This window comes from Monodon monoceros, unplaced genomic scaffold (genome assembly GCF_005190385.1).
Source record: "Monodon monoceros isolate NGI ecotype Baffin Bay Population unplaced genomic scaffold, NGI_Narwhal_1 Super_Scaffold_21, whole genome shotgun sequence".
NCBI lineage: Eukaryota > Metazoa > Chordata > Mammalia > Artiodactyla > Monodontidae > Monodon > Monodon monoceros.
In genome coordinates, this window is record NW_021703778.1 from 37,352,092 (window position 1) to 37,369,496 (window position 17,405).

The window sequence follows — 17,405 nt, forward strand, 5'->3', positions numbered from 1 at the left end:
ACAGCAGTGCAGTCTGATAGAACTTTCTGCAATGATGGAACGGTTCTTCTCGGCACTGTCTAAACTGGTAGCCACTGGCCACATGTTGCTAGCTTTCGAGCTCTTGAAATGTGGCTAGTGAGACTTTAGAACTGAACTTTAAATTTTATTTAGGTTTAATTAATTAAAGTTTAAATTTCAATAGCCACATATGGCTAGTGACTGCAATTAAAGAAAGTGAAGATTTGGAGCCATTTGAGGGGGAAGATGACACAGAATGGGGAAGGAGGAGGGGGGCGTTCTGGCCATGAGGTTGTGACCAGCCTGGGGAGTATTTTGGCTTGTTTTTGTTGTTGTTTTTTAATACATTTATTTACTTATTATTTTTGGCTGCATTGGGTCTTCATTGCTGCACGCGGGCTTTTTCTAGTTGCAGTGAGTGGGGGCTACTCTTCGTTGTGGTGCATGGGCTTCTCACTGCAGTGGCTTCTCTTGCTGCAGAGCACAGGCTCTAGGCACGCGGGCTTCAGTAGTTGTGGCACGTGGGCTCAGTAATTGTGGCTTGCAGGCTCTAGAGCACAGGCTCAATAGTTGTGGCACACAGGCTTAGCTGCTCCGCGGCATGTGGGATCTTCCTGGACCAGGGCTCGAACCCGTGTCCCCTGCATTGGCAGGCAGATTCTTAACCACTGCACCACCAGGGAAGTCCCAAAAAGCTGTACGTTTTTAATGTATACAACTTGATGAGTTTGGAGATAAGTACACACCCATGAAACCATCACTACAATCTATGCTGTAAACAAATTTATCATTTCCAAAAGTTTCTTCAAGCCTTCTTTTTTTTAAAAAATACTTTGTTTCTTTGGTTGTTCTGGGTCTTAGTTATGGCAGGTGGGCTCCTTAGTTGCAGCATGTGAACTCTTAGTTATGGCATGTGGGATCTAGTTCCCTGACCAGGGATCGAACCCGGTCCCCCTGCACTGGAAGAGCAAAGTCTTAAACACTGCGCCACCAGGGAAGTCCCAAGCCTTCTTTCTTTCTTTCTTCTTCTTCTTCTTCTTCTTTGTTTTTTTGCGGTACGCAGGCCTCTCACTGTTGTGGCCTCTCCCGTTGCGGAGCACAGGCTCCGGACGCGCAGGCTCAGCGGCCATGGCTCATGGGCCCAGCCGCTCCGCGGCATGCGGGATCCTCCCGGACCGGGACACGAACCCACGTCCCTTGCATCGGCAGGCGGACTCTCAACCACTGCGCCACCAGGGAAGCCCTCTTTATTATTATTGTGTGTGTGTGTGTGTGTGTGTGTGTGTGTGTGTGTTTAAGAACACTTAACATAATAACTGTCCTCTTAGTAAATGTTTAAGCATATAATACAATATTGTTAGCTACAGGCACTCTACTATACAGATGTCTAGGTCTTATTCATCTTGTACACCTGAAACTCTGTGCCCTTTGACTACTACCTGTGCATTTCTCACTCCCCCCAGCCCCTGGCAGCCATTCTACTCTCTGCTTCTATGAGTTTGACTATTTTAGATTCCTCATGTAAATGAGATCATGCAGTATTTGTCTTTTTGTGTCTGGCTTCTTTCACTTCCAGGTTCATCCATGTTGTTGCAGATTGGCAGGGTTTCCTTCTTTTATTAAGCCTGAATAATATTCCACTGTATGCATATACCACATTTTCTTTTTCTGTTCATGCACTGATGGACATTTAGTTTGCTTCTACGTCTTGACTATTGTGAAAGGACCATGGGAGTGCAGATATCCCTTTGACATCCTGATTTCAATTCCCTTGGACATATACCCAGAAGTGAAATTGCTGGATCACTTGGTGGTTCTATTTTTAATTTCTTGAGAAACTTCCATAGTGTTTTTCATAGTGGCTGTACTAATTTACACTCCCATCAATGCTGTACAAGGGTTCCCTTTTCTCCATATCCCTGCTAACACTTACCTTTTGTTTTTTTGATAATAGTCATTCTAACAGGTGTGAGGTTTTCCCTGATGATTAGTGATGCTGAGCAGCTTTTCATATACCTGTTGGTCATCTGTATGTCTTCTGTATGTCTATTCAGTTCCTTTGCCCATTTTTTTTATCATGTGTGTGTTTTTTTTTCTTTTTCTATTTCTATTGAGTTATGAGAGTTCCTTATATCAGCTTGGGGAATTTTGAAGAGACAGAACCAAAGGACAGTTCTGCCCAGAGGGTCTCCTACATCCTTCCTTCTTAGAATTTAGGGAGCAGCCAGGTAGGCCAGATAGGGGTGGGTTTGACTAATCCATTAGGCACAATGCCTAAGGCACAGGAAAATATACTAATTTCATTTAAAATCAGAAGAAAAAAAAGAATTTTTAGGCCAAAGAAAATGTCTTAATATATATTAATATATTCATCTTTATGTCAACCCAGTCATAAAATATAAGTTAAACACTTTTTTTATGGAGGAGGGAGCCCTTGAAAACAAAAATGCCGAAAATGCACAAAAGTCATAATGTGTGGGCGGAGGGGGTGCTTCTTCTACCACTGACAGCTCAGCTTGGGCCCCCAGGTATCTAACCTGGCCACCTCCCCTTTGAAGTGTCCCCCAGAGGCTACACTTCGACTCCATGAATGGGCCCACCTGCCCCAGGGCTTGCCGCAAAGGAGTCAAACAAGAGAACCAAGGCTCTCAACAATCCCGGGGTCAAAACAGACCCCTGCACCCGGGCTTGGGAAATGCATCCTTAGTTACATACTTGGGCACAGGGCAGTAGGGAGCTGGGAAGGGGTCCAAGAACTGTGCGGGAAGACGGCGAGGGGCAATGCTCCTTTCTAGAATGAGTTTATTAAATCCTTACAACCCCTCTGATACTGACCCCGTTTTACAGAGGAGGAAGCACGGGCTCAGAGAGGTTGAGGAACTAGCCCAAGCTCACACAGCTGGGATTCCAACCTTGTTAGGCCGTAGATCTTGACACCCAAGACCAGGCTCCTTCGTTACAGATCCCTGGAACCCCTCCCTCAGCCACTGTGCGACCTCGCGCGCGGGCATAAAGAGCAGGTCTGTACTTAGCACCCCGCCGTCCCTGAGGGCTGTTCCCTTTTTCCCATTCCTGCTCTCTGGAAACTCATCCTTTCAGAGCTGATCCTATAGGCTCTCTGGGCCTCAATTTCCCCTTTGTGCGTGTGTGGGGCAGGGGTCTCCTTCTAGTAACAAGGAAGAGGGAGAGAAAGAGAAGGGAGTGGCTCCCTTCCCCACCCCCACCCTCGGGGCTAAGGTCCCAGCCGGGTCTTCAGGGAAGCCCACCTCCCGCCAAGCAAGGTCCCACGGGCAGGAATGGGGCTCGGCCCCTTTAAATCCCGCGCGGGAACGCCCGGGGCCGGGCCGCGCCGGTCCCGGATCTGCAGCTGGGAATTGCTGGTCTCCGCGTGTCCTGCCGGTGCTTCCCGTCGCTGTACCCCACCTCGCGGTGCCCCCAGCCCCGCGTGCAGGCTCCTTGCGCCAGGCCTTGAGGGCGCCGCGGCCGTGGGGAGAATGAGCCGCATCTATCACGACAGCGCCCTCCGGAACAAGGCGGTTCAGAGCGCGCGGCTGCCCGGGGCCTGGGACCCCGCCGCCCACCAGGGGTAGGCTCCGCCCGCGTCTCCCCACCGCTTCCCGGGCCCGGCCTCCGTTGGCTCCCGAGGCTCAGCTTTGAATCCGGGCTCCCTGGTTGGCAGGGGGAGGGGGTGCGCTAGCGGGGTCGGGTGCGGGTGGGAGGAAGGGCGGGGCTCGCCAAAGACCTCCCTGGCCTCCAGACCGCTCCTCCCTGCGCTCCCCTCGGAGCGCACCCCCCTGAGACACTGATCGGCGTGAAGCTCACCGAGGGTCGGCCCCGACTTCCAAGCAGGGCTCAAAAGGCGGTGCTTACTTCACGTCAGCCTTTGTCTCAACCCCACCCCGGTGACTCTAAGCTTCACCCCGCTGCCTTGCCTTCAGGCTTTTGCACGGGCTGCACCCCGCTCCGGAAGGGACAGTGTCCTGCTGGACGGCAACAGCGGGTGGGAGTTGGCTTGGCAGGGCCGCGGGAGGGGCAGGGCCTGTCTGGAGGGCGTGTTAGATCCGGAGGGCCAGGCCCTGCCATCACGGACGCCGAGGTCATGAGAACGAATGGAAGATTCAATTTGCAATTACAAACACTAAAGAATGAAGGGCGCAAGGGGCGGGGTGCGGTAGGGGCAAGTAAGGTCCAGGGTGTTTTCACTTTTCATCCCCATCCCTTCAGCTGCCCCCACCCCTCTCCCATTTCCGTGGTTCCAGAAAAGGAAGTCCCCAGGTTCTGCTTTTATGAAAACTAGAATTGGGAAGCGGGGGTCCAGTTCCTCTCAGTGAGGGACCCTGCGATCTTGGGCTCGTCACGAAACTTCTGAGTCTGGGTTTCGCCACTTCTAAAGTGGATACGAATGAGAACAGGAATATGAAAGTGCTTTAAAACAGGTGCAAAGGGAAGATACTTTATAGCAGCTTAGACCCCGCCCCCCCCCCCCAAAATTTGGTGAAATAAAAAAGTAAAGTCCTCCGGTCAGAATGGCCATCATCAAAAAATCTACAAACAATAAATGCTGGAGAGGGTGTGGAGAAAAGGGAACCCTCTTGCACTGTCGGTGGGAATGTAAATTGATACAGCCACTATGGAGAACAGTAAGGAGGTTCCTTGAAAAACTAAAAAAGAATTACCATATGACCCAGCAATCCCACTACTGGGCATATACCCTGAGAAAACCATAATTCTAAAAGAGTCATGGGGCTTCCCTGGTGGCACAGTGGTTAAGAATCCACCTACCAATGCAGGGGACACAGGTTTGAGCCCTGGTCTGGGAAGATCCCACATGCCGCGGAGCAGCTAAGCCGGTGCGCCACAGCTACTGAGCCTGCGTTCTAGAGCCTCCGAGCCACAACTACTGAGCCCGCGTGCCACAACTACTGAAGCCCACACACCTAGAGCCCGTGCTCTGCAACAAGAGAAGCCACCACAATGAGAAGCTGGCGTACCACAACAAAGAGTAGCCCCTGCCCCCTGCAACTAGAGAAAGCCTGCATGCAGCAACAAAGACCCAACACAGCCAAAAATAAATAAATTTAAAAAATAATAAAAAAAAAAGAGTCATGTACCACAATGTTCATTGTAGCACTATTTACAATAGCCAGGTCATGGAAGCAACCTAAGTGTCCATCGACAGATGAATGGATAAAGAAGATGTGGCACATATATACAATGGAATATTACTCAGCCATAAAAAGAAATGAAATTGAGTTATTTGTAGTGAGGTGGATGGACCCAGAGTCTGTCATACAGAGTGAAGTAAGTCAGAAAGAGAAAAACAAATACTGTATGCTAACACATATATATGGAATCCAAAAAAAAAAAAAAAGGTTCTGATGAACCTAGGGGCAGGACAGGACACGGGGAGGGGGAAGGTTAAGCTGGGACAAAGTGAGAGAGTAGCATTGACATAAATACACGACCAAATGTATAACAGATAGCTAGTGGGAAGCAGCTGGACAGCACAGGGAGATCAGCTTCGTGCTTTGAGACCACCTAGAGGAGTGAGATAAGGTGGGTGGGAGGGAGACACAAGAGGGAGGGAGGGGATATGGGGATATATGTATACATATAGCTGATTCACTGTTTTATACAGCAGGAACTAACACAACATTTTAAAGTAATTATACTCCAATAAAGATATTAAAAAAAAGTAAAGTCCTTTATATTTAGTAAACAATAGTTTACAAAGCGCCTTCATATTCATGATCATATGTTATTGTCATAGAAGCAGAGTGAGGTGGCTATTACTCTCCCATTTGGTGGATATGAAGACTGAGGCTCTGGTTACAGTAACCCCCCGCAGGAGGGGCCATAGCTCAGTCTTGCAGCCTGTCAATGTTCCTTCCTACCCTCCAGATGGTGCCCCAGCCTTTGGGACCCTCAGAGGAGTGGGGGCCCAGTGTGGGAGCCCAGAGAAAGGGGCTGCATCATACTGGGCCTGCCCAGGGACCAGGTAAATGGGAGACACACCTGGGACTTGCTTCTGTCCTATTGCAGACCCTGACCTGGGCCATTGCACTTGTGGTTCTTGCCTGAGGAGTGACAGAACCAGTTGAGCCCTCATTCTCTCTCATCCTTAGGGGGAATGGCGTCCTGCTGGAAGGAGAACTGGTCGATGTATCTCGGCACAGCATCGTGGATGACCATGGCAGGAAGGTGAGGATGTTTCCCTGGGGGCACCCGCAGGGGACTGGCTTCGGGGTCCTCACCCACCAAAGCATCTCTCTGCTTGGCTCTGCCAGTGCCAAGACTTGGGGTCCAGCTCTTTCCTTGAGGGGCTCACAGGGCAGGTGGGGGGGTGTTGGTTGGGAGATTAGCAGCCAAAAGGGGTGACAGATGGAAGAGGTCAGTTAGGGCTGTGCTGGGTTTGATGGGAGGGCCTGGGTTCTTGCTGAGAAGACAGACCAGGCCCTAAACCCGAGGGGTGTGTTTGGGGCCAGGACTGGGAGGGCTGAGAGCAGGAAAGGGTGAGGTGAGTGGTTCAGGACTCAGGCTGTGTGTTCTGAGTGGGCTGGAAGGCCTGCCTTCTGAAGAGGTCCTGTCACCTTCTGATGGAACAAATTTAGAGTGCTGGGAAGCTTGCTGGGTAGGCAGGATGAGTGGCTCTTTATTCTGGGGCTGAAGGTCCAGCTCCTGTCCTCTGGCCTGGTGGTTCCCACTGCCTCCGGACCTGATGGACAAGGTCAGAGTGAAGTTATCTTCCTATGTGGGTGCAAGGTCAACAGTGACCTTCCCCTTTAGGGGTACCAGCTCTGTAGCTGGGAAGTCGTGTGTACTTTGAATTGTTTAAAATTGAATTACTTTAAATGCACTGTTGGAGTTTGCTGTTAGAAGGCGCCTTGAAGTGACTGCATTTGCAGAGTGGTGAATATCTTAGCATGGGTTTACACATCTTTTTTTTTTTCTTTTCTTTTTGGCTGAACTGCGAGGCTTGAAGGATCTTAATTCCCTGACCAGGGATCGAACCCTGGCTCCCTGCAGTAGAAGCACGGAATCCTAACCATGGGACTGCCAGGGAATTCCCTTGCACATCTTTTAATATCACTGTGTGGCTGGGTGTTTTGGAATGTTGGATTTTTATAAAGCAGGTCACTGGTGTGGACCTGGACCTCCACGTGTGTAGGGGTGTGAGAGCGTTGAGGTGGGAGGAGGGTTGCTGAGTTCTGGGCCTTTGTTTCCAGCCTGAGTGTCAAGCCACGTTGCCCGGGGCTTCGGTTCCCATGTCCCTGCCCTTCTCCTCTTGTCCTCTGAGCCTCCTGGGGTTATGCCCTTTATCACCCGCCCATCTCAGATGTCCATGGACACTCCTGGCATTCTCCATTCTGTACTAGCCAGTGTTTCTTTCCTGAGCACTAATTCTAAATCTCCACGCCCCGCCCCAAATAACCCCACCCAGATGTGCTGATCACCTTATCTCCTTGATCTGTAGAACCGAGCTCATTAAATCCCTTCTTGAGGCAGGCCAGAGGCCTGGGGCTACACACAGCTGGTTTTTCACCCACACCCCATGTGAACAGCCTCAGCTCCGGCTCAGCACTAGTTTCAGGTCAAGAGATGCTTTGCTGCACCCTCCCCTCCTTAGCACGCAGGTCAGCGGGCTGAGCACAGCAGTCTGGAGCCCTAGCCAGCCTGCCCAGGAGAGCCCAGCAGTAGCTGAGTGGAGCTGGCCCGCCTCGGCCATCCTCCACAGGCAGGGTGTCCTCCAGCCCCTCTCCAAACTTGCCTTCTCCAACTCCTTCTTTCCTAATGATAGTGCACTAGACGCCCCCGACCACCAGCCTGCAAACCTCCACTGTCTCCCCTCCCCCCTCCCCCAGGTGAGTAATGCCTAGTCCTGCAGGCCTCCTACCTTGACCATTTTCCCCTTCCCTCCCTTCCTCTTTCCATGTCTGCTCACCTCACATGGGCCCTCAGGAACTCAGCCTGTCCTGACTAAACCTTGCACCCCCTCTCCTGCCTTCTGGCTGCACCCAGCGCCCATTCCTACCCTGCTGCCAGCTTGTCTCCTGAAAGACATCTCTCAGGGTCTCGCTGCTGTCCAAAAACCTTTCAGGATTCCTTCTAGTCTACCACATAAAGTGCAAACTCCAAATGCCAACTCAAGGCTGATCCCCCACTTGCTTCCCCAGCCTGGACTCCCATGAGACCTCTCAGGGTCCTGCATTGCTCAAACATCCACACAGGACCTTGACTTTTATTTTATGTACTTGTCCAGGCTCTTAATATTCTTCCTACACCCTTATCCCACAGTTGCAGGTTTCTCCCCACTCTGAGACCTTGCCTTCTCTGTTTCTCCCAGGAAGTGGTTTCCTTTTCTTTAATCTCCTGTTTTGTGTGTGTGTTTTATTATAATATTTATTTAACTTTTTATTAATGTATAGTTGATCTACAGTGTCGTCAGTCTCCTGTTTTGATTAGGACAGCTGGCAAAGAGCATTTACAGCACATTTCATGCTTTATACTGTGCTTGCTCCTTGAACCCTTACAACGTGCCTGAAAGTAGACATCGTGTTGTCTCCAGGCAACAGGGGAAACTGAGGCTAGGGGTGATTTGCTCCAGGACTCACATCTGTTGGAAGAGGCACAGGGGCTGTCCTCACTCAGAACTCCATTTCAGTGCCCTTTCCATGGCATCTTGGCTGCTTCTGCTTCATGGTATTTGGGCTCCTTGGTGCTCGGGTTATGGTTTTCTGTATATTCTTTCTGTCTCTCACATGTGGAGGCCTTGGGGTCAGGCTCTGAGCCCGCCCTCTCATGGACGTCTAGCCATGGTTCATTATGTGTGGCAAGTGCTCTACTAAACACATGAATGAATGAATGAATGAATGAATGAATATTGGGAGTGGAAGCCTGTGGCCAGCTTGAATATCTTTTGGAGGTGGGGTGGGATTCTGGGGTAGAGAGTGAGGTTGGGAGGGCTGCAACCGGAGCACGTGGGGAGTGTGTGTTGTGTTTAAGGCTGAAGGGAATGAAGCAGCCCCTCACTGTCTCTCTGCTTGGCCCCAGGAGCGCTACTACGTGCTGTATATCCGGCCTAGTCACATCCATTGCCGTAAGTTCGACCCCAAGGGAAATGAAATCGAGCCCAACTTCAGCGCCACCAGGAAGGTGAACACAGGCTTCCTCATGTCATCCTATAGTAGGTACCCTTCGCCCTTTCTCCCTCAGAGCCTTCATACACTGTGGTCTTCCTTTGTCTCCAGAGGTCTCTTGGTCCCTAGAAAGTGTCTTCTCAGCATGGTCGGCCTTGAAGCCCACGTTTGGCCTGAGGGGCCCCTGGCTGGACTCTTCCTGCCCCCCATTCACTCAGAGGATCCCCGGTGCCCTACCTCAGTGCTGAGGACCTGGGTGCCTTCCCAGCTCCTGCCATCTCTTGCAGTCTGGCAGAATCGTCCATGAACCTGCCTTAGTGCAGAGCCCAGGCCAGGTGGCCTCCATTTTCCTGCCAAAATGCTCACTTGGTTCTTGGGCCCTTTGTGATCTTATTCCTCTTCCCAATTTTGGCTGGAGAAGGACCTCCTTGCTGTCTGCCCCGTGTGAGAAGGTTTTGAGGTTGAGTGGGTACTCATCATCCCTCTATCATTTTATCCATTCATGCTTTCAGTTGCTCACTAAGTATCTGAACATTTAGTGAGAATCCACCGTGTGCCAGACCCTGAACTGCATGCTGAGGGTTCAGGGACGAGCAAGACGTGGACTTGCACACAAGCCGTTCTCAGGCTAGTAGAGGAGATGGACAGGCCATGACTGGAGCCCTAGCGGGGGCTCTGAGCCCAAGCAGGCGTAGTTGGGGGAGGTGCCCTGGAGGAGGGAATGCCAGTACTGGATCCTGAAAGACAAGCAGGTATCAGCAGGGTGCCAGGGCTTGGAAGGGTGTTTCAGAGAGGGGGCAGGGTGCCAAGGGCATTCTGGGAACTGAGGGCTCCCGAAGGTGAAGAGCAGCCCTGCAGAGAGGGCACTCAGTCGAGGGTGCAGGGGAGCTCTGCGTGAGTGGTTTTAAGTTAGGTGAGTGATATGATTAGATTTGCTCTTTTTTAAAATAAATTTATTTATGTTTGGCTGCGTTGGGTCTTCGTTGCTGCATGCGGGCTTTCTTTAGTTGCAGTGAGCGGGGGCTACTCTTTGTTGTGGTGCGTGGGCTTCTTATTGCAGTGGCTTCTCTTGTTGCGGAGCACAGCCACTAGGCACTCGGGCTTCAGTAGTTGTGTCACGCGGGCTCAGTTGCTCCACGGCATGTGGGATCTTCCCGGACCAGGGCTCGAACCCGTGTCCCCTGCATCGGCAGGCGGATTCTTAACCAACTGCACCACCACAGAAGTCCAGATTTGCTTTTTAAAATCCCTGGGGAAGTGAAGAGACTGGAGACCAGGAGGCTGTTAGGAGGCCATGATGGCATCTAGGAGGGAGATAAGAGGCCCAGGATTAAGGACTGGTCAGTGAGGATGGAGAGACTGGGCAGACTCAAGATAGAGGAGGGACCATGGCCTCGGTGTTTGTTTGGATATGGGGGGAGTCAGGGTTGACCCCAGGATTTGGGCTCAGGTGCCAGGTTTGGGGGATGGAGGTGCAAGAGGAGGAGGTTTGGGGAGAAGATATCTGTTTGGGACACATGGCATTAGCCACGTGGTGGTGCTTCCAGGTAGAGGTAGATGTGCACTAGGGACTTGGTACAGTTCTAGAACCCAGGAAGAGGGCCGGGCTGGCAGCAGGTATTTTGGAGTCATCACACACGGGTCGTATTGAAGCTGTGCCAGTGGACAGAGTCAGCCAGGAAGTTGTCCTGGGGAACAGCAATAACGGGGGTGGACAGGGAAGGAGCCTTGTAAGGAGCAGGGGAGGGAACGCTGGTGGGGTCTGAGCGGGGTGGGGCAGGTGTGTGTCTCTGAAGCCCAGCGAAACCCAGGGGTGAGGAGTAGCAATGGGGTCAGGCGGTGCCCAAGGCCCAGGTAAGTCGGGACTGCGGAGCATCCAGTGGCTTCATAGTGACATGCTCCCCAGTGACTGGTGGGGGGTGAACAGTGTCTAGAGTAGTGGGTGCCAGAGCCGGAAAGCAGGTAGGTGGTAAGGAAAGATCCAAGAGAGGAGAAGGAGAGGCAAGTCCTGGAGGAGGTGGGAGGGGGTGGGGTCTGGGGCCCAGATGAGCTGGCCTGAGGCAGGAGGGGAGACACCTCGTCCTTTGAGACAGATGGGAAGGAGGAGAGGTTTCTTGTGGTTCTAGGTAACTGGACAGGTAGGTCGTGGCCCCACCTCTGGCTTCTGTTATCTTGTGAAGTAGGAGATGAGGTGGCTTGTCTGGGGGACAGTGGGCAGGGTGAGGGTTGAGGAGAAAGTTCTCTGTGTGAGCAAGGTGTCTAGGGAATCCCAGAAGGCGTCCCTGACAGAGCTTGGCAGAGGTTTTACACCACAAATGGAGCATGGTCTGGTGTTCAGGACCCGCGGCCGCCTGGGTATCAGTGTGGGGAAGGCAGCCAGTAGATGGCACTGGGGTTGCCATACTCTCAACGCTGCAAATTCTCACTTCTTAGTCTGGGACCGGGACTCCCCACTCCATGCTGCCCCCGCCCTGGGATTAGCAGATTTGGGACTTTCAGGGTAGGCGGGTGACAGGCTGTTGGAACCTTCCCTGAGCCTCTGCGCTCTGCCCGAGCCAGGATGAGCAGGCCAGTAGAGAGTATGAGGACCACCAAAGTTTGCTGCTGGTTCCAGGAGACCCCACCCCAGCCAGGGAGTCCCTGAGAGCCCAGAGAGAGCCCTGCCTGGTCACTGGGGTCTCAGTGGGAAGGCAGAATTGTGTGAAGGGCTTGAATCCTGCCTCCTCCACTGACTAGCTCTGTAACCTTGGGCAAATTACTTAACCTGTCTAAGCCTTAAATTTCTCATCTGTGAATAGGGATAGTAAAAACATTGACACTTGCTGAGTGCCAGTCCCCATGCTAAGTGCTTTACCTGCATTCGATATTTCTTTCACATGTCACATCAGTCCCATCGGGTAGGTACTTCTTTTATCCTTATTTGTCAGGCACAGAGAGAGGTTAAGTAACTTGCCTGTGGTCACATAGCATGTAAGCAGATTTGCACCAGCTAGCCTGGCTCCAGAGCCCGTAGCCATAACTCCTCTGTGATGCGTTCCTTGAGTACTGGCAGAATGGGAACTCAGAGCCCCTACCTTCAGGTGGTTGTGAGCGTGTACAAAACGGAGGCCTCACCTGGCTCCTAAAAAGCCCTCCTAGAGTGCTTGCTATTACAGTGGTAATGACTGTCTCGTGCTGTGTGCCTGCAGAGGTGGAAGCCAAGGGGAACACCGACAGACTCACGCCTGAGGTGCTGAAGGGGCTGGTGAACAAGCCAGAGCTGCTTGCGCTGACGGAAAGCCTCACCCCCGACCAGACAGTGGCATTCTGGATGCCTGAGTCGGAGATGGAGGCCGTGGAGCTCGAGCTGGGGGCTGGGGTACGGCTGAAAACTCGAGGCGACGGCCCCTTCCTGGGTGAGCAGTGCAGCCCTCACTGTGGCCTGATGCTTCTATATGGCCTGTGGGGGCTCCTGGCCTCCTGTCTGAGGCTTACCCACCCCTCCTAATTCGAGTTCATGGAGCAGGCCACATCTGGCCTCCCCGTGGACAAGACCCCTTGAGATTTATTCCTAAGTCCCTGGGCAAGTGCTTTGGGGCCAATAGCCTGAACACTTTGGATCCTGGGGTGCTGCCCAACCCCATGGCTCCTGTGGGTGACCTCTCCTATCCATTGCCTTGGGGGTCCCATCCAGGGCCTCCCTGAGCACACTCAGGCCTAGGGGACCCCAGCAGAATGGGCCAGCCCCCACTATGTTTCTGCCACAGGGAGAGAGGCCTTCAACTTCTCCTTTCAGATTCATTAGCCAAACTCGAGGCTGGAACAGTGACCAAGTGTAATTTCGCTGGTGATGGGAAGATGGGGGCATCCTGGACAGACAACATCATGGCCCAAAAGTCTTCAGAGGGGGCTGCAGTGGAGACCCGAGAGCAGGGGGACGGCGCCGAGGACGAGGAGTGGGTAGGTCTGGGGAGATAACCGTGGACCTGGAGTTGGTGTGGTTCATCTCCTGGCAGGAGTTTTGTATGCACTGGTTGTGGTTGGGTGTAGGACAGCAGCATAAACTTTACTCCCCAGCTTTGGTGGAATTGCTGAGAGCATGTTAGCATCAGGAAAATTCCCTCAAGGTATGAAGGGACCTTTCTTTTTGGTGGGTCTGAACTGTGCCAATCAACAAGAGAGCCCCAAAGATTTATGAAAGCAAGGGATGGAAGGAAGGGAGTGCAGAGGGGAACCAAGGAGACTTAATTCCATTAAGGCTCCAAACATTTCTACTTCAAGTGAATACATTAGCCATGTTGAGCAGCTGAATGAGCATTTTTCCCCCCTTTGTTCTGGGCTCCCTGCCCAGAGTGGCTGGAAAATGGCTGACCTGGTCCTTAATAGTTATTTTGGCCCAAAGTTCAGCCTCCTAGTTGATCCTCAGCCTACTCACGGTTGATTTGGTATTTTGAGGTATATTTCACCTGAAGATTTGATTTGGTGTCAAAAGGCCCCAGACTGAACGTTTAAAACAAAGTCTCAGGAAAATGGGCTCTTTACCTAGGTGATGAAGATGATGATATTTGCCAGAGAAAGCGGGGCAGATAGAGGGGGTGGGTTCCCTATTGCCTTAATAGAGTGAGTCTTGGACTGAAAAACAATTGGAGTTGCCAGGCTGGCTCCCTGGGCCAACACTAATGAGATGAGGCCAAGGCAGGTAGCCGCGGGCCCCCCTGGTACCACTCATTCGAACCCTTGTTTGTCTGATGACGGTAGAAGACTTTTACGAAATGTGCTCTGGTCATATCTCTTTATTTTACCTCTAGGACGACTGAGGACAGTGAGAGATGGGGTGCCTCCGGGGCCCACTGTTGAGCATTTCTTCCATCAACTTTCACTCTGGAGCTCGAGAGAGCAGGTCCACCAAGCCTTGCCTGGTTCTTCCCTACAGCCACTGTGGAATACCCTTTGAACAAGCTCTGCTAAAATCAAACGCAAGAGCCTGACGTTAGACGTGGGGCCCCAGCCTGTGGCTCATGGAGGGTCCCTCCCTGGATGTGAGTCTAGCCTTCCTAGACATTTTCATGGTGGCCCTCACCCTGAGTGGCAGCCTTGTTTCTGGAGGCAGGAAGGGGGCAAGTCCCCCAGGGCAGTCAGAAGAACTGGACTTGGTTTTGGTGCAGAACTGGTGGGGAATCCCTCACCTGCATGCAGAGTGGCTCAGAGGAGAAGTGAGCGGGGCCTCCTTCTTCTGTCCTTGTTGTATTTCCTGCTTTCCTTCTGCAATTGCCCTCCTCCCCAGCACTCTGTGCTGTAGCCTCTGCCCTCCTGCTCAAGCCTCCTTGTCCCCTGTGCCCTTTTCAGTCCCCAGAGCTGCCAGTTCTTTATTCCTCCTCTGGTTCTCTGCCACCCTGGGGGTTCCTGTCTCCTGACCTCCTTTGGCGGCTTTCCTGGGAATGCTCTTTTCAGGGAGGCTGAGAGCGTTCACAGGGGTGGCCAGCTGGTCTCAAACTCTCTGACTCATTCTGCCAGGCCACATTTTGGACAACACCTTTTTTCTTGTTTTGTACCTTGAGAACTTTTTACGAATGAGTAAATCTTCAGGAAGGATTCCTCTACACTGACTGTGTAATTATTAGGTATAAACTGAGCAACCTCCCTATAAGAAGAAAGCCGTATCTTTTTGGTCATGAACATTGCCTTGCTGGGTAGTATGCCCACACCCACATCTATGAAGAGATCTGGAGTTGAAATCTACACGTCCTAAGAATGGGTAGGGACTTGGTGGAATGTGGATCCTGCTTCTCTCAGGGAAAAGAGGGGTGGTGGTAAACTAACAATTATGGAGTCCCCTAATGTGTCAAACACAGCACTAGATGCTTTCCGTGATGATAATTATAGTCCCGGACTGTTGAGTGCCTCTTGGTTCTATTACTTGTGCCAAGCACTTCCAGTATCTTACTTAATTGTCACAACAATCCCAAGAGGCACATGTGATTATTATCTCCATTTTTTTCCATATGGTTTTCATGGTTGAGGTCCCAGCGTTTATTATCAGGGTTCAAACTTTCATTTGCCTTCCTGCATATTTGAGCCTGGGCTCAACAATATGGCTGTGAGGCTTGGGGTTAACACTTCATTTAGGCCACCTGAAGTCACAGGTCACTGGACTGCCCTCGGGTCTCTTCTGTTCTTGTTGCCCTTTTCTTAGTTCACATACTCGTTCTCTTACCTCGGCTACTATAGAAGCCGCCTCGCTAGTGTCCTGTGTCTGAATGGGGCTGGCTCACTGTTGAGCATGCTGGGACCTCAACCATGTGGTGGCCAGGGGAGGGGTTAAACAGGAGGAGGACTGGGGACACTGACATGGGGAGAGGCACCCAGTGAGGGCATCCTGTTGCCCAAAGCACTGTGGCCAAAGGGTATGGCAAGCTCATGTGGGCAGGCCACCATTCTAAATGAGGAGGCACAGCGTGTCAATGGGGGAGCCCCTGGGCAACAACTAGGCTTGGTGTCTCGGTGGGGTGGGGATGGGCTCCTGGAAGGAAAAGGCCATGGTGGCTGCAGCTTAGAGAATGGTGGGAGGTTGGGCATGGCATCTTCAGCATGTTAAGTATTTTGGGACTTTATCCTTAATACCTTGGAAGCCAGTGATCCCCAGGAGAGTAATAAGATCTGATTTGTATATTTCAAAGATCACTTGACTGCAGAGAAACTGAAGGCAATGAGCCCAACTAGGAGACTGCTGCAGTGGTGGGGGTGAGAGCCTAGAGTGATTTAGTCTATAGCAGTGGCAGAGGAGATGGAAAGAAATTCAGGTAGACAGTTGGAAAGGGACTTTCCAGCAAGAGAAGAGGACCTGCAAGGCCATGGAGGTGGGGGAGTGGCCCGATCTTGGAATATGCAATTTCTGTACATGGTCATTGCAATTTTATACCAACACATAAAATTTGATAATCCTTTTTCAATTGATGTTATATAACTACTTCCTATCAATATATCACTAGTCTTCATGTCATTGTTTTTAAGATTGACTACCTTAATAGCTCTATTATTTCCCAGAATTTGGGTAATTAATTGATCCCTCTTTGGAGCTATCTGTGTCAAAAACCATTGTAAATTACATAGTTCCCTCAATCTCACCTGCCTCCCCCCGCCACTATATTTTGTTTTGTTTTGTTTTGTTTTTTTAAGATTTTTTGATGTGGACCATTTTTAAAGTCTTTATTGAATCTGTTACAATATTGCTTCTGTTTTATCTTTTGTTTTTTTTGGCGTGAGGCATGTGGGATCTTAGCTCCTGGACCAGGGATCAAACCTGTACCCCCTGCGCTGGAAGGTGAAGGCTTAACCGCTGGACCGCCAGGGAAGTTCCCAGGGTTATTTGTTTAGGGATGGATTCCTAGGAGTCAGATTACTGGGAATCTAGGAATTCTTTGTAAAGGTCTTGGGTTTTTTTTTTTCTGTTTGTTTTGTTTTGTTTTTTTTGGCCATGCCATTGCAGCATGTGGGATCTTCCCTGACCAGGGGTTGAACCCATGCCCCCTGCATTGGAAGCTGTAAAGGTCTTGTTATATTGCCAAATTGCTTTCCAAAAGGGTTGTTCTAAATTATAATCTCACCAGCAAGGTAGGAGAGGACTACTTTCACGCTACCCTTGCTAGACTTGGGTATGATAATATTATAAAAATTGATATTTGATAAGGTAAAAATAACACTTTAATTTTAAGTTAATACTTTAATTTTAATTAGGCTTTTCCCCCATTAATAGTGAGCTTAAGGATTTTATTTCATGTTCATTTTCTAGATGTATTTCCTCATTTGTTACTCAGTTCCTTTGCCCATTTATTACTGAGGGGGGGAGGTTTTTTTGGTTTATCAGTATTTATATTTTAAATATAACCATTTGCCATACTTAAAAAACTTTTCCATTAAAAAAAATTGACTTACAAACGTAAAATTTTTGTATAGCTATATCTTGACTTTTTATGATTTTTATTGCTTCTAAGCTTATATACTCTTTTCAGATGTTAGATTCTCTATCATTTTCTTCCACTCTAGTTATTACTTGGTTTTATATTTAACTCTGTATTCCACTCTGCCTTTAATTTGAGAGAGTATGAAGGGAGATAACTAAATTGCTTATTTTCACATTGCTAACCAGTTATCCCAACACACTGAATTCCTTCCCACTGTCAAGGTATGATGTCTTCCACATCACATATTAAAATCACTTATACTTAAATTATCCATTATATTTCAATAAGTCTCCCTTTAATGACAATGTGACCTATCAGAGTAGGTTTT

At 50.4% G+C, this 17,405-nt stretch overlaps 1 protein-coding gene across 1 annotated transcript; it reads left to right on the forward strand.

Annotated features, from left to right (window-relative positions):
- Window positions 1-3,296: 3,296 nt before the first annotated feature.
- LOC114904244 (arpin) lies at window positions 3,297-14,705 on the forward strand. Its single transcript, XM_029237936.1, has 6 exons — window positions 3,297-3,586; window positions 6,126-6,201; window positions 9,052-9,184; window positions 12,326-12,532; window positions 12,913-13,076; window positions 13,925-14,705. The coding sequence occupies exons 1-6, from the start codon at window positions 3,297-3,299 to the stop codon at window positions 13,931-13,933; spliced, it is 879 nt and encodes a 292-aa protein (XP_029093769.1). The 3' UTR covers window positions 13,934-14,705.
- Window positions 14,706-17,405: the final 2,700 nt, after the last annotated feature.

Coding starts and splice junctions, on each gene's coding strand:
- LOC114904244 (XM_029237936.1), top strand. CDS start 3,297: ATGGGGCTCGGCCCCTTTAAATCCCGCGCGGGAACGCCCGGGGCCGGG. Junction 3,587..6,125: donor GACCCCGCCGCCCACCAGGG/GTAGGCTCCGCC, acceptor TCTCATCCTTAG/GGGGAATGGCGTCCTGCTGG. Junction 6,202..9,051: donor TGGATGACCATGGCAGGAAG/GTGAGGATGTTT, acceptor GCTTGGCCCCAG/GAGCGCTACTACGTGCTGTA.